At 52.1% G+C, this 13,277-nt stretch overlaps 1 protein-coding gene across 8 annotated transcripts in view; it reads left to right on the plus strand.

Moving 5' to 3' along the window:
- Positions 1-13,277, plus strand: part of LOC129821892 (arf-GAP with Rho-GAP domain, ANK repeat and PH domain-containing protein 1-like) — a 121,116-nt gene that overhangs the window by 78,598 nt on the left and 29,241 nt on the right. For all 8 annotated transcript variants that reach the window (XM_055879615.1, XM_055879619.1, XM_055879616.1 and 5 more), the window contains 3 exons: positions 3,196-3,285; positions 3,417-3,494; positions 3,997-4,114. In XM_055879615.1, the coding sequence (XP_055735590.1) occupies positions 3,196-3,285; positions 3,417-3,494; positions 3,997-4,114 (286 nt within the window). The remainder of the gene's footprint in view (positions 1-3,195; positions 3,286-3,416; positions 3,495-3,996; positions 4,115-13,277) is intronic.

The following is a 13,277-nucleotide window of genomic DNA, read 5'->3' on the forward strand; positions in this document are numbered from 1 at the left end:
TGACGTCTTTGAGGTCAGAGACACTGTTAACTCTAACCCTGACCCCTGACCTCATAGAGCACTACACTGACGTCTTTGAGGTCAGAGACACTGTTAACTCTAACCCCTGACCCCTAACCTCATAGAGCACTACACTGACGTCTTTGAGGTCAGAGACACTGTTAACTCTAACCCTGACCCCTGACCTCATAGAGCACTACACTGACGTCTTTGAGGTCAGAGACACTGTTGGCTCTAACCCCTGACCCCTGACCTCATAGAGCACTACACGGACGTCTTTGAGGTCAGAGACACTGTTAACTCTAACCCCTGACGCCTGACCTCATAGAGCACTACACTGACGTCTTTGAGGTCAGAGACACTGTTAACTCTAACCCTGACCCCTAACCTCATAGAGCACTACACAGACGTCTTTGAGGTCAGAGACACTGTTAACTCTAACCCCTGACCCCTAACCTCATAGAGCACTACACAGACGTCTGAGGTCAGAGACACTGTTAACTCTAACCCCTGACCCCTGACCTCATAGAGCACTACACTGACGTCTTTGAGGTCAGAGACGCTGTTAACTCTAACCCCTGACCCCTAACCTCAGAGCACTACACTGACGTCTTTGAGGTCAGAGACGCTGTTAACTCTAACCCCTGACCCCTAACCTCATAGAGGCGGCAGGTAGCTTAGCGGTTAAGATCATTGAACCTGTACCAGAAGGCCGCTGTTTCGCATCTCAGTGCTAGAGGTGTCATTACAGACCCTGGTTCGATCTCGGGCTGTATCACAACTGGCCGTGATCGGGAGACCCATAGGGCGGCGCACAATTGGCCCAGTGTTCGTCTGGGTTAGGGGAGGGTTTGGCCGGAGTAGGCAGACATTGTAAAATAAGAATTTCTTCTTAACTGACTTGCCTAGTTAAATAAAAAACTGAAAGGTATGTGCCCTTGAGCAAGGCACATAAGCTTAATTGTTCCTGTAAGTTGCTTGGTAGTGGGATGGTTTGGTAGGGGGATGGTTTGGTAGGGGATGGTTTGGTAGGGGGATGGTTTGGTAGGGGGATGGTTTGGTAGGGGGATGGTTTGGTAGTGGGATGGTTTGGTAGGGGGATGGTTTGGTAGGGGGATGGTTTGGTAGGGGGATGGTTTGGTAGGGGGATGGTTTGGTAGGGGGATGGTTTGGTAGGGGGATGGTATGGTAAGGGGATGGTATGGTAAGGGGATGGTATGGTAAGGGGATGGTATGGTAAGGGGATGGTATGGTAAGGGGATGGTATGGTAAGGGGATGGTATGGTAAGGGGATGGTTTGGTAAGGGGATGGTTTGATGGTTTGGTAGGGGGATGGTTTGGTAGGGGGGTGGTTTGGTAGGGGGGTGGTTTTGTAGGGGGATGGTTTGGTAGTGGGATGGTTTGGTAGTGGGATGGTTTGGTAGGGGGATGGTTTGGTAGGGGGATGGTTTGGTAGGGGGATGGTTTGGTAGGGGGATGGTTTGGTAGGGGGATGGTTTGATGGTTTGGTAGGGGGATGGTTTGGAAGGGGGATGGTTTGGTAGGGGGATGGTTTGGTAGTGGGATGGTTTGGTAGGGGGATGGTTTGGTAGGGGGATGGTTTGGTAGGGGGATGGTTTGGTAAGGGGATGGTTTGGTAAGGGGATGGTTTGGTAAGGGGATGGTTTGGTAAGGGGATGGTTTGGTAAGGGGATGGTTTGGTAAGGGGATGGTTTGGTAAGGGGATGGTTTGGTAAGGGGATGGTTTGGTAAGGGGATGGTTTGGTAAGGGGATGGTTTGGTAAGGGGATGGTTTGGTAAGGGGATGGTTTGGTAAGGGGATGGTTTGGTAAGGGGATGGTTTGGTAGGGGGATGGTTTGGTAGGGGGATGGTTTGGTAGGGGGATGGTTTGGTAGGGGGATGGCTGCAGTGTGTGGTAGGGGGATGACTACAGTGTGTGGTAGGCGGATGGCTGCAGTGTTTGGTAGGCGGATGGCTGCGTGTTTGGTAGGGGGATGGCTGAGTGTTTGGTAGGGGGATGGCTGCAGTCTGTGGTAGGGGGATGGCTGCAGTGTGTGGTAGGGGGATGGCTGCATGTTTAGTAGGGGGATGGCTGCAGTGTGTGGTAGGGGGATGGCTGCAGTGTTTGGTAGGCGGATGGCTACGTGTTTGGTAGGGGGATGGCTGAATGTTTGGTACGGGGATGGCTGCAGTCTGTGGTAGGGGGATGGCTGCAGTGTGTGGTAGGGGGATGGCTGCATGTTTAGTAGGGGGATGGCTGCAGTGTGTGGTAGGGGGATGGCTGCGTGTTTGGTAGGGGGATGGCTGAATGTTTGGTAGGGGGATGGCTGCAGTCTGTGGTAGGGAGATGGCTGCATGTTTAGTAGGGGGATGGCTGCAGTGTGTGGTAGGGGGATGGCTGCATGTTTGGTAGGCGGATGGCTACGTGTTTGGTAGGGGGATGGCTGAATGTTTGGTACGGGGATGGCTGCATGTTTAGTAGGGGGATGGCTGCAGTGTGTGGTAGGGGGATGGCTGCATGTTTAGTAGGGGGATGGCTGCATGTTTAGTAGGGGGATGGCTGCAGTGTGTGGTAGGGGGATGGCTGCATGTTTAGTAGGGGGATGGCTGCAGTGTGTGGTAGGGGGATGGCTGCATGTTTAGTAGGGGGATGGCTGCAGTGTGTGGTAGGGGGATGGCTGAATGTTTGGTACGGGGATGGCTGCAGTGTGTGGTAGGGGGATGGCTGCAGTGTGTGGTAGGGGGATGGCTGCAGTGTGTGTTAGGCGGATGGCTGCAGTGTGTGGTAGGGGGATGGCTGCAGTGTGTGGTAGGCGGATGGCTGCAGTGTGTGTTAGGCGGATGGCTGCAGTGTGTGGTAGGCGGATGGCTGCAGTGTGTGGTAGGGGGATGGCTGCAGTGTGTGGTAGGCGGATGGCTGCAGTGTGTGTTAGGCGGATGGCTGCAGTGTGTGGTAGGGGGATGGCTGCAGTGTGTGGTAGGGGGATGGCTGCAGTGTGTGGTAGGCGGATGGCTGCAGTGTGTGTTAGGGGGATGGCTGCAGTGTTTGGTAGGCGGATGGCTGCAGTGTGTGGTAGGCGGATGGCTGCAGTTTGAGCTGGTCAGTGGTGTTTCAACCACGGAGTGAGTAGTTATACCGGTTATATGGTCATGTTGTTGTGTGGTTGACCGTGTGTGGTTGTGTTGCGGTCCAGGTGGATGAGCAGCAGCTGAAAAGGCAGCTGGATGAGATCACGGTCATCATTAAAGTTAGAGAGAAGTTGAACCTCAACTCCAGCGTTCCTGTGAGTAATACAGTACACTCACACACATCTCCTCAACTCCAAGGTTTCTGTGAGTCACATAAACTTCTCATGTGTTTGCAGTGTTCTGCTGTAACCCAATGTGCTTTAACGCGCGTGTGTGTGTTGTGCAGGCGTCGGGGTCAGCAGGTGACTTCATCTGTACAGTGTACCTGGAGGAGAAGAAGGAGACGGCAGAGCAGCATGTCAAGGTGACCTCTCACCTCTGACCTTAACTGTACATAGCCCATCTTTTAAACAGCCCATCTATCTACCTACCTCACCCCCATACTGTATTTATTTATTTATCTTGCTCCTTTGCACCCCAGTATCTCTACTTGCACATTCATCTTCTGCACATCTACCATTCCAGTGTTTAATTGCTATATTGTAATTACTTCGCCACCATGGCCTATTTATTGCCTTAACTCCCTTAACTTACCTCATTTGCACTCACTGTATATAGACTTGTTCTTTTCATTTGTTCTACTGTATTATTGACTGTATGTTTTGTTTATTCCACGTGTAACTCTGTGTTGTTGTATGTGTCGAATTGCTATGCTTTATCTTGTCCAGGTCGCAGTTGCAAATGAGAACTTGTTCTCAACTAGCCTACCTGGTGAAATAAATAAATCAACTAACCCTTTATCACGATAGGGAACTAGCGTAAGAAGGGGTGCAGAATGTCACTCCCTCCACTGCTCTCCCCTCTAGATCCCTGGTTCTATGACGGCAGCAGAGCTAACCTGTGAGATTCTGGACCGGCGGAAGATCCAGGTCAGAGAGAAAGACTACTGGAGCTGCTGGGAGGTCAGCCAGAAGGAGGAGACCGGTGAGTGGAGAGAGATGAGAGGTCAACCAGAAGGAGGAGACCGGTGAGTGGAGAGAGATGGGAGGTCAGTCAGAAGGAGGAGACCGGTGAGTGGAGAGAGATGGGAGGTCAGTCAGAAGGAGGAGACCGGTGAGTGGAGAGAGATGGGAGGTCAGTCAGAAGGAGACCGGTGAGTGGAGAGAGATGAGAGGTCAGCCAGAAGGAGGAGACCGGTGAGTGGAGAGAGATGAGAGGTCAGTCAGAAGGAGACCGGTGAGTGGAGAGAGATGGGAGGTCAGATGTAGTGTATATCTATATATACTGCATATAGAGAGGGAGAGATGATGAAGGAGAGGTGGAGAAAGAGGTATGGATGGTAGTGGTGGAGAAAGAGGTATGGATGGTAGTGGTGGAGAAAGAGGTATGGGATGGTAGTGGTGGAGAAAGAGGTATGGGATGGCAGTGGTGGAGAAAGAGGTATGGATGGTAGTGGTGGAGAAAGAGGTATGGGATGGTAGTGGTGGAGAAAGCGGTATGGGATGGAGTGGTGGGGAAAGAGGTATGAGATGGAGAGGTGGAGAAAGAGGTATGGGATGGAGAGGGGGGGACAGAGGTATGGGATGGAGAGGTGGGGAAAGAGGTATGGGATGGAGAGGTGGGGAAAGAGGTATGAGATGGAGAGGTGGGGAAAGAGGTATGGGATGGAGAGGTGGGGAAAGAGGTATGGGATGGAGAGGTGGGGAAAGAGGTATGAGATGGAGAGGTGGAGAAAGAGGTATGGGATGGAGAGGTGGGGAAAGAGGTATGAGATGGAGAGGTGGAGAAAGAGGTATGGGATGGAGAGGTGGGGAAAGAGGTATGGGATGGAGAGGTGGGGAAAGAGGTATGAGATGGAGAGGTGGAGAAAGAGGTATGGGATGGAGAGGTGGGGAAAGAGGTATGAGATGGAGAGGTGGAGAAAGAGGTATGAGATGGAGAGGTGGGGACAGAGGTATGGGATGGAGAGGTGGGGAAAGAGGTATGGGATGGAGAGGTGGAGAAAGAGGTATGGGATGGTAGTGGTGGGGGGAAAGAGGTATGGGATGGTAGTGGTGGGGGGAAAGAGGTATGGGATGGTAGTGGTGAAGAAAGAGGTATGGGATGGAGAGGTGGGGGGAAAGAGGTATGGGATGGTAGTGGTGGGGGGAAAGAGGTATGGGATGGTAGTGGTGGGGGGAAAGAGGTATGAGATGGTAGTGGTGGGGGGAAAGAGGTATGGATGTTAGTGGTGGAGAAAGAGGTATGGGATGGAGAGGTGGGGAAAGAGGTATGGGATGGTAGTGGTGGGGAAAGAGGTATGGATGTTAGTGGTGGAGAAAGAGGTATGGGATGGAGAGGTGGAGAAAGAGGTATGGGATGGTAGGGGTGGAGAAAGAGGTATGGGATGGAGAGGTGGAGAAAGAGGTATGGATGGTAGTGGTGGAGAAAGAGGTATGGGATGGTAGTGGTGGAGAAAGAGGTATGGGATGGTAGTGGTGGAGAAAGAGGTATGGATGGTAGTGGTGGAGAAAGAGGTATGGGATGGTAGTGGTGGAGAAAGCGGTATGGGATGGAGTGGTGGGGAAAGAGGTATGAGATGGAGAGGTGGAGAAAGAGGTATGGGATGGAGAGGGGGGGACAGAGGTATGGGATGGAGAGGTGGGGAAAGAGGTATGGGATGGAGAGGTGGGGAAAGAGGTATGAGATGGAGAGGTGGGGAAAGAGGTATGGGATGGAGAGGTGGGGAAAGAGGTATGGGATGGAGAGGTGGGGAAAGAGGTATGAGATGGAGAGGTGGAGAAAGAGGTATGGGATGGAGAGGTGGGGAAAGAGGTATGAGATGGAGAGGTGGAGAAAGAGGTATGGGATGGAGAGGTGGGGAAAGAGGTATGGGATGGAGAGGTGGGGAAAGAGGTATGAGATGGAGAGGTGGAGAAAGAGGTATGGGATGGAGAGGTGGGGAAAGAGGTATGAGATGGAGAGGTGGAGAAAGAGGTATGAGATGGAGAGGTGGGGACAGAGGTATGGGATGGAGAGGTGGGGAAAGAGGTATGGGATGGAGAGGTGGAGAAAGAGGTATGGGATGGTAGTGGTGGGGGGAAAGAGGTATGGGATGGTAGTGGTGGGGGGAAAGAGGTATGGGATGGTAGTGGTGAAGAAAGAGGTATGGGATGGAGAGGTGGGGGGAAAGAGGTATGGGATGGTAGTGGTGGGGGGAAAGAGGTATGGGATGGTAGTGGTGGGGGGAAAGAGGTATGAGATGGTAGTGGTGGGGGGAAAGAGGTATGGATGTTAGTGGTGGAGAAAGAGGTATGGGATGGAGAGGTGGGGAAAGAGGTATGGGATGGTAGTGGTGGGGAAAGAGGTATGGATGTTAGTGGTGGAGAAAGAGGTATGGGATGGAGAGGTGGAGAAAGAGGTATGGGATGGTAGGGGTGGAGAAAGAGGTATGGGATGGAGAGGTGGAGAAAGAGGTATGGATGGTAGTGGTGGAGAAAGAGGTATGGATGTTAGTGGTGGGGAAAGAGGTATGGGATGGAGAGGTGGAGAAAGAGGTATGAGGTGGTAGTGGTGGAGAAAGAGGTATGGGATGGTAGTGGTGGAGAAAGAGGTATGGGATGGTAGTGGTGGGGAAAGAGGTATGGGATGGTAGTGGTGGAGAAAGAGGTATGGGATGGTAGTGGTGGAGAAAGAGGTATGGGATGGAGTGGTGGAGAAAGAGGTATGAGATGGAGAGGTGGAGAAAGAGGTATGGGATGGTAGTGGTGGTGGAGAAAGAGGTATGGGATGGTAGTGGTGGAGAAAGAGGTATGGGATGGAGAGGTGGGGAAAGAGGTATGGATGGTAGTGGTGGAGAAAGAGGTATGGGATGGAGAGGTGGGGAAAGAGGTATGAGATGGAGAGGTGGGGAAAGAGGTATGGGATGGAGAGGTGGGGAAAGAGGTATGGGATGGAGAGGTGGGGAAAGAGGTATGAGATGGAGAGGTGGAGAAAGAGGTATGGGATGGAGAGGTGGGGAAAGAGGTATGAGATGGAGAGGTGGAGAAAGAGGTATGGGATGGAGAGGTGGGGAAAGAGGTATGGGATGGAGAGGTGGGGAAAGAGGTATGAGATGGAGAGGTGGAGAAAGAGGTATGGGATGGAGAGGTGGGGAAAGAGGTATGAGATGGAGAGGTGGAGAAAGAGGTATGAGATGGAGAGGTGGGGACAGAGGTATGGGATGGAGAGGTGGGGAAAGAGGTATGGGATGGAGAGGTGGAGAAAGAGGTATGGGATGGTAGTGGTGGGGGGAAAGAGGTATGGGATGGTAGTGGTGGGGGGAAAGAGGTATGGGATGGTAGTGGTGAAGAAAGAGGTATGGGATGGTAGTGGTGAAGAAAGAGGTATGGGATGGAGAGGTGGGGGGAAAGAGGTATGGGATGGTAGTGGTGGGGGGAAAGAGGTATGGGATGGTAGTGGTGGGGGGAAAGAGGTATGAGATGGTAGTGGTGGGGGGAAAGAGGTATGGATGTTAGTGGTGGAGAAAGAGGTATGGGATGGAGAGGTGGGGAAAGAGGTATGGGATGGTAGTGGTGGGGAAAGAGGTATGGATGTTAGTGGTGGAGAAAGAGGTATGGGATGGAGAGGTGGAGAAAGAGGTATGGGATGGTAGGGGTGGAGAAAGAGGTATGGGATGGAGAGGTGGAGAAAGAGGTATGGATGGTAGTGGTGGAGAAAGAGGTATGGATGTTAGTGGTGGGGAAAGAGGTATGGGATGGAGAGGTGGAGAAAGAGGTATGAGGTGGTAGTGGTGGAGAAAGAGGTATGGGATGGTAGTGGTGGAGAAAGAGGTATGGGATGGTAGTGGTGGGGAAAGAGGTATGGGATGGTAGTGGTGGAGAAAGAGGTATGGGATGGTAGTGGTGGAGAAAGAGGTATGGGATGGAGTGGTGGAGAAAGAGGTATGAGATGGAGAGGTGGAGAAAGAGGTATGGGATGGTAGTGGTGGTGGAGAAAGAGGTATGGGATGGTAGTGGTGGAGAAAGAGGTATGGGATGGAGAGGTGGGGAAAGAGGTATGGATGGTAGTGGTGGAGAAAGAGGTATGGGATGGAGAGGTGGGGAAAGAGGTATGAGATGGAGAGGTGGAGAAAGAGGTATGGGATGGAGATGTGGAGAAAGAGGTATGGGATGGAGAGGTGGGGAAAGAGGTATGGGATGGAGAGGTGGAGAAAGAGGTATGAGATGGAGAGGTGGAGAAAGAGGTATGGGATGGAGAGGTGGGGAAAGAGGTATGGGATGGTAGTGGTGGGGAAAGAGGTATGAGATGGAGATGTGGGGAAAGAGGTATGAGATGGAGATGTGGGGAAAGAGGTATGAGATGGAGATGTGGGGAAAGAGGTATGAGATGGAGATGTGGGGAAAGAGGTATGGGATGGTAGTGGTGGGGAAAGAGGTATGGGATGGTAGTGGTGGAGAAAGAGGTATGGGATGGAGAGTTGGGGGGAAAGAGGTATGGTAGTGGTGGGGAAAGAGGTATGGGATGGAGAGGTGGAGAAAGAGGTATGGGATGGTAGTGGTGGAGAAAGAGGTATGAGATGGAGAGGTGGGGACAGAGGTTTGGGATGGAGAGGTGGAGAAAGAGGTATGGGATGGTAGTGGTGGAGAAAGAGGTATGGGATGGAGAGGTGGGGAAAGAGGTATGGGATGGAGAGGTGGGGAAAGAGGTATGGATGGTAGTGGTGGGGAAAGAGGTATGGATGGTAGTGGTGGAGAAAGAGGTATGGATGTTAGTGGTGGAGAAAGAGGTATGGGATGGAGTGGTGGGGAAAGAGGTATGGGATGGAGAGGTGGAGAAAGAGGTATGAGGTGGTAGTGGTGGAGAAAGAGGTATGGGATGGAGAGGTGGAGAAAGAGGTATGGATGTTAGTGGTGGAGAAAGAGGTATGGGATGGAGTGGTGGGGAAAGAGGTATGGGATGGAGAGGTGGAGAAAGAGGTATGAGGTGGTAGTGGTGGAGAAAGAGGTATGGGATGGTAGTGGTGGAGAAAGAGGTATGGGATGGTAGTGGTGGGGAAAGAGGTATGGGATGGTTAGTGGTGGAGAAAGGGGTATGGGATGGTAGTGGTGGGGGGAAAGAGGTATGGGATGGTAGTGGTGGGGGGAAAGAGGTATGGGATGGTAGTGGTGGGGAGAAAGAGGTATGGGATGGAGAGGTGGGGAAAGAGGTATGGGATGGTAGTGGTGGGGAAAGAGGTATGGGATGGAGAGGTGGAGAAAGAGGTATGGATGGTAGTGGTGGAGAAAGAGGTATGGATGTTAGTGGTGGGGAAAGAGGTATGGGATGGAGAGGTGGATAAAGAGGTATGAGGTGGTAGTGGTGGAGAAAGAGGTATGGGATGGTAGTGGTGGAGAAAGAGGTATGGGATGGTAGTGGTGGGGAAAGAGGTATGGGATGGAGAGGTGGGGAAAGAGGTATGGGATGTTAGTGGTGGAGAAAGAGGTATGGGATGGAGAGGTGGGGAAAGAGGTATGGGTTGGTAGTGGTGGAGAAAGAGGTATGGGATGGTAGTGGTGGGGAAAGAGGTATGGGATGGTAGTGGTGGAGAAAGAGGTATGGGATGGTAGTGGTGGAGAAAGAGGTATGGGATGGAGTGGTGGAGAAAGAGGTATGAGATGGAGAGGTGGGGACAGAGGTATGGGATGGAGAGGTGGGGAAAGAGGTATGGGATGGTAGTGGTGGAGAAAGAGGTATGGGATGGAGAGGTGGGGAAAGAGGTATGGGATGGAGAGGTGGGGAAAGAGGTATGGGATGGAGAGGTGGGGAAAGAGGTATGGGATGGAGAGGTGGAGAAAGAGGTATGGGATGGTAGTGGTGGTGGAGAAAGAGGTATGGGATGGTAGTGGTGGAGAAAGAGGTATGGGATGGTAGTGGTGGAGAAAGAGGTATGGATGGAGAGGTGGAGAAAGAGGTATGGGATGGAGAGGTGGGGAAAGAGGTATGGGATGGTAGTGGTGGGGAAAGAGGTATGAGATGGAGATGTGGGGAAAGACGTATGAGATGGAGATGTGGAGAAAGAGATATGGGATGGAGAGGTGGAGACAGGTATGGGATGGAGAGGTGGAGACAGAGGTATGGGATGGAGAGGTGGAGAAAGAGGTATGAGATGGAGAGGTGGGGACAGAGGTTTGGGATGGAGAGGTGGAGAAAGAGGTATGGGATGGTAGTGGTGGAGAAAGAGGTATGGGATGGAGAGGTGGAGAAAGAGGTATGGGATGGTTAGTGGTGGAGAAAGAGGTATGGGATGGTAGTGGTGGGGAAAGAGGTATGGGATGGTAGTGGTGGGGGGAAAGAGGTATGGGATGGTAGTGGTGGGGAAAGAGGTATGGGATGGTAGTGGTGGGGAAAGAGGTATGGGATGGTAGTGGTGGAGAAAGAGGTATGGGATGGTAGAGGTGGGGAAAGAGGTATGGGATGGTAGTGGTGGGGAAAGAGGTATGGGATGGTAGTGGTGGGGAAAGAGGTATGGATGGTAGTGGTGGAGAAAGAGGTATGGGATGGAGTGGTGGGGAAAGAGGTATGGGATGGAGAGGTGGAGAAAGAGGTATGAGGTGGTAGTGGTGGAGAAAGAGGTATGGGATGGTAGTGGTGGAGAAAGAGGTATGGGATGGTTAGTGGTGGAGAAAGAGGTATGGGATGGTAGTGGTGGGGGGAAAGAGGTATGGGATGGTAGTGGTGGGGGGAAAGAGGTATGGGATGGTAGTGGTGGGGAAAGAGGTATGGGATGGTTAGTGGTGGAGAAAGAGGTATGGGATGGTAGTGGTGGGGGGAAAGAGGTATGGGATGGTAGTGGTGGGGAGAAAGAGGTATGGGATGGAGAGGTGGGGAAAGAGGTATGGGATGGTAGTGGTGGGGAAAGAGGTATGGGATGGAGAGTTGGAGAAAGAGGTATGGATGGTAGTGGTGGAGAAAGAGGTATGGGATGGAGAGGTGGATAAAGAGGTATGAGGTGGTAGTGGTGGAGAAAGAGGTATGGGATGGTAGTGGTGGAGAAAGAGGTATGGGATGGTAGTGGTGGGGAAAGAGGTATGGGATGGAGAGGTGGAGAAAGAGGTATGAGATGGAGAGGTGGAAAAAGAGGTATGGGATGGAGAGGTGGAGACAGAGGTATGGGATGGAGAGGTGGAGAAAGAGGTATGAGATGGAGAGGTGGAGAAAGAGGTATGGGATGGAGAGGTGGAGAAAGAGGTATGGGATGGAGAGGTGGAGAAAGAGGTATGAGATGGAGAGGTGGAGACAGAGGTATGGGATGGAGAGGTGGAGACAGAGGTATGGGATGGTAGTGGTGGGGAAAGAGGTATGGGATGGTTAGTGGTGGAGAAAGAGGTATGGGATGGTAGTGGTGGGGGGAAAGAGGTATGGGATGGTAGTGGTGGGGAGAAAGAGGTATGGGATGGAGAGGTGGGGAAAGAGGTATGGGATGGTAGTGGTGGGGAAAGAGGTATGGGATGGAGAGGTGGAGAAAGAGGTATGGATGGTAGTGGTGGAGAAAGAGGTATGGGATGGAGAGGTGGATAAAGAGGAATGAGGTGGTAGTGGTGGAGAAAGAGGTATGGGATGGTAGTGGTGGAGAAAGAGGTATGGGATGGTAGTGGTGGGGAAAGAGGTATGGGATGGAGAGGTGGAGAAAGAGGTATGAGATGGAGAGGTGGAGAAAGAGGTATGGGATGGAGAGGTGGAGACAGAGGTATGGGATGGAGAGGTGGAGAAAGAGGTATGAGATGGAGAGGTGGAGAAAGAGGTATGGGATGGAGAGGTGGAGACAGAGGTATGGGATGGAGAGGTGGAGAAAGAGGTATGAGATGGAGAGGTGGGGAAAGAGGTATGGATGGTAGTGGTGGGGAAAGAGGTATGGATGGTAGTGGTGGAGAAAGAGGTATGGATGTTAGTGGTGGAGAAAGAGGTATGGGATGGAGTGGTGGGGAAAGAGGTATGGGATGGAGAGGTGGAGAAAGAGGTATGAGGTGGTAGTGGTGGAGAAAGAGGTATGGGATGGTAGTGGTGGAGAAAGAGGTATGGGATGGTAGTGGTGGGGGGAAAGAGGTATGGGATGGTAGTGGTGGGGGGAAAGAGGTATGGGATGGTAGTGGTGGGGGGAAAGAGGTATGGGATGGTAGTGGTGGGGAAAGAGGTATGGGATGTTAGTGGTGGAGAAAGAGGTATGGGATGTTAGTGGTGGAGAAAGAGGTATGGGATGGAGAGGTGGGGAAAGAGGTATGGGTTGGTAGTGGTGGGGAAAGAGGTATGGGATGGAGAGGTGGAGAAAGAGGTATGGATGGTAGTGGTGGAGAAAGAGGTATGGGATGGAGAGGTGGAGAAAGAGGTATGAGGTGGTAGTGGTGGAGAAAGAGGTATGGGATGGTAGTGGTGGGGAAAGAGGTATGGGATGGTAGTGGTGGAGAAAGAGGTATGGGATGGAGAGGTGGGGAAAGAGGTATGGGATGGAGAGGTGGAGAAAGAGGTATGGGATGGTAGTGGTGGAGAAAGAGGTATGGGATGGAGAGGTGGAGAAAGAGGTATGAGGTGGTAGTGGTGGAGAAAGAGGTATGGGATGGTAGTGGTGGGGAAAGAGGTATGGGATGGTAGTGGTGGAGAAAGAGGTATGGGATGGAGAGGTGGGGAAAGAGGTATGGGATGGAGAGGTGGAGAAAGAGGTATGGGATGGTAGTGGTGGAGAAAGAGGTATGGGATGGTAGTGGTGGAGAAAGAGGTATGGGATGGTTGTGGTGGGGAAAGAGGTATGGATGGTTGTGGTGGGGAAAGAGGTATGGGATGGTAGTGGTGGGGGGAAAGAGGTATGGGATGGTAGTGGTGGGGAAAGAGGTATGGGATGGAGAGGTGGAGACAGGTATGGGATGGAGAGGTGGAGAAAGAGGTATGGGATGGAGAGGTGGAGAAAGAGGTATGAGATGGAGAGGTGGGGACAGAGGTATGGGATGGTAGTGGTGGTGAAAGAGGTATGGGATGGTAGTGGTGGAGAAAGAGGTATGGGATGGTAGTGGTGGGGGGAAAGAGGTATGGGATGGTAGTGGTGGAGAAAGAGGTATGGGATGGTAGTGGTGGAGAAAGAGGTATGGGATGGAGAGGTGGAGAAAGAGGTATGGATGTTAGTGGTGGGGAAAGAGGT

The sequence above is a fragment of the Salvelinus fontinalis genome, chromosome 24, assembly GCF_029448725.1.
Source record: "Salvelinus fontinalis isolate EN_2023a chromosome 24, ASM2944872v1, whole genome shotgun sequence".
Taxonomy (NCBI): Eukaryota; Metazoa; Chordata; class Actinopteri; order Salmoniformes; family Salmonidae; genus Salvelinus; species Salvelinus fontinalis.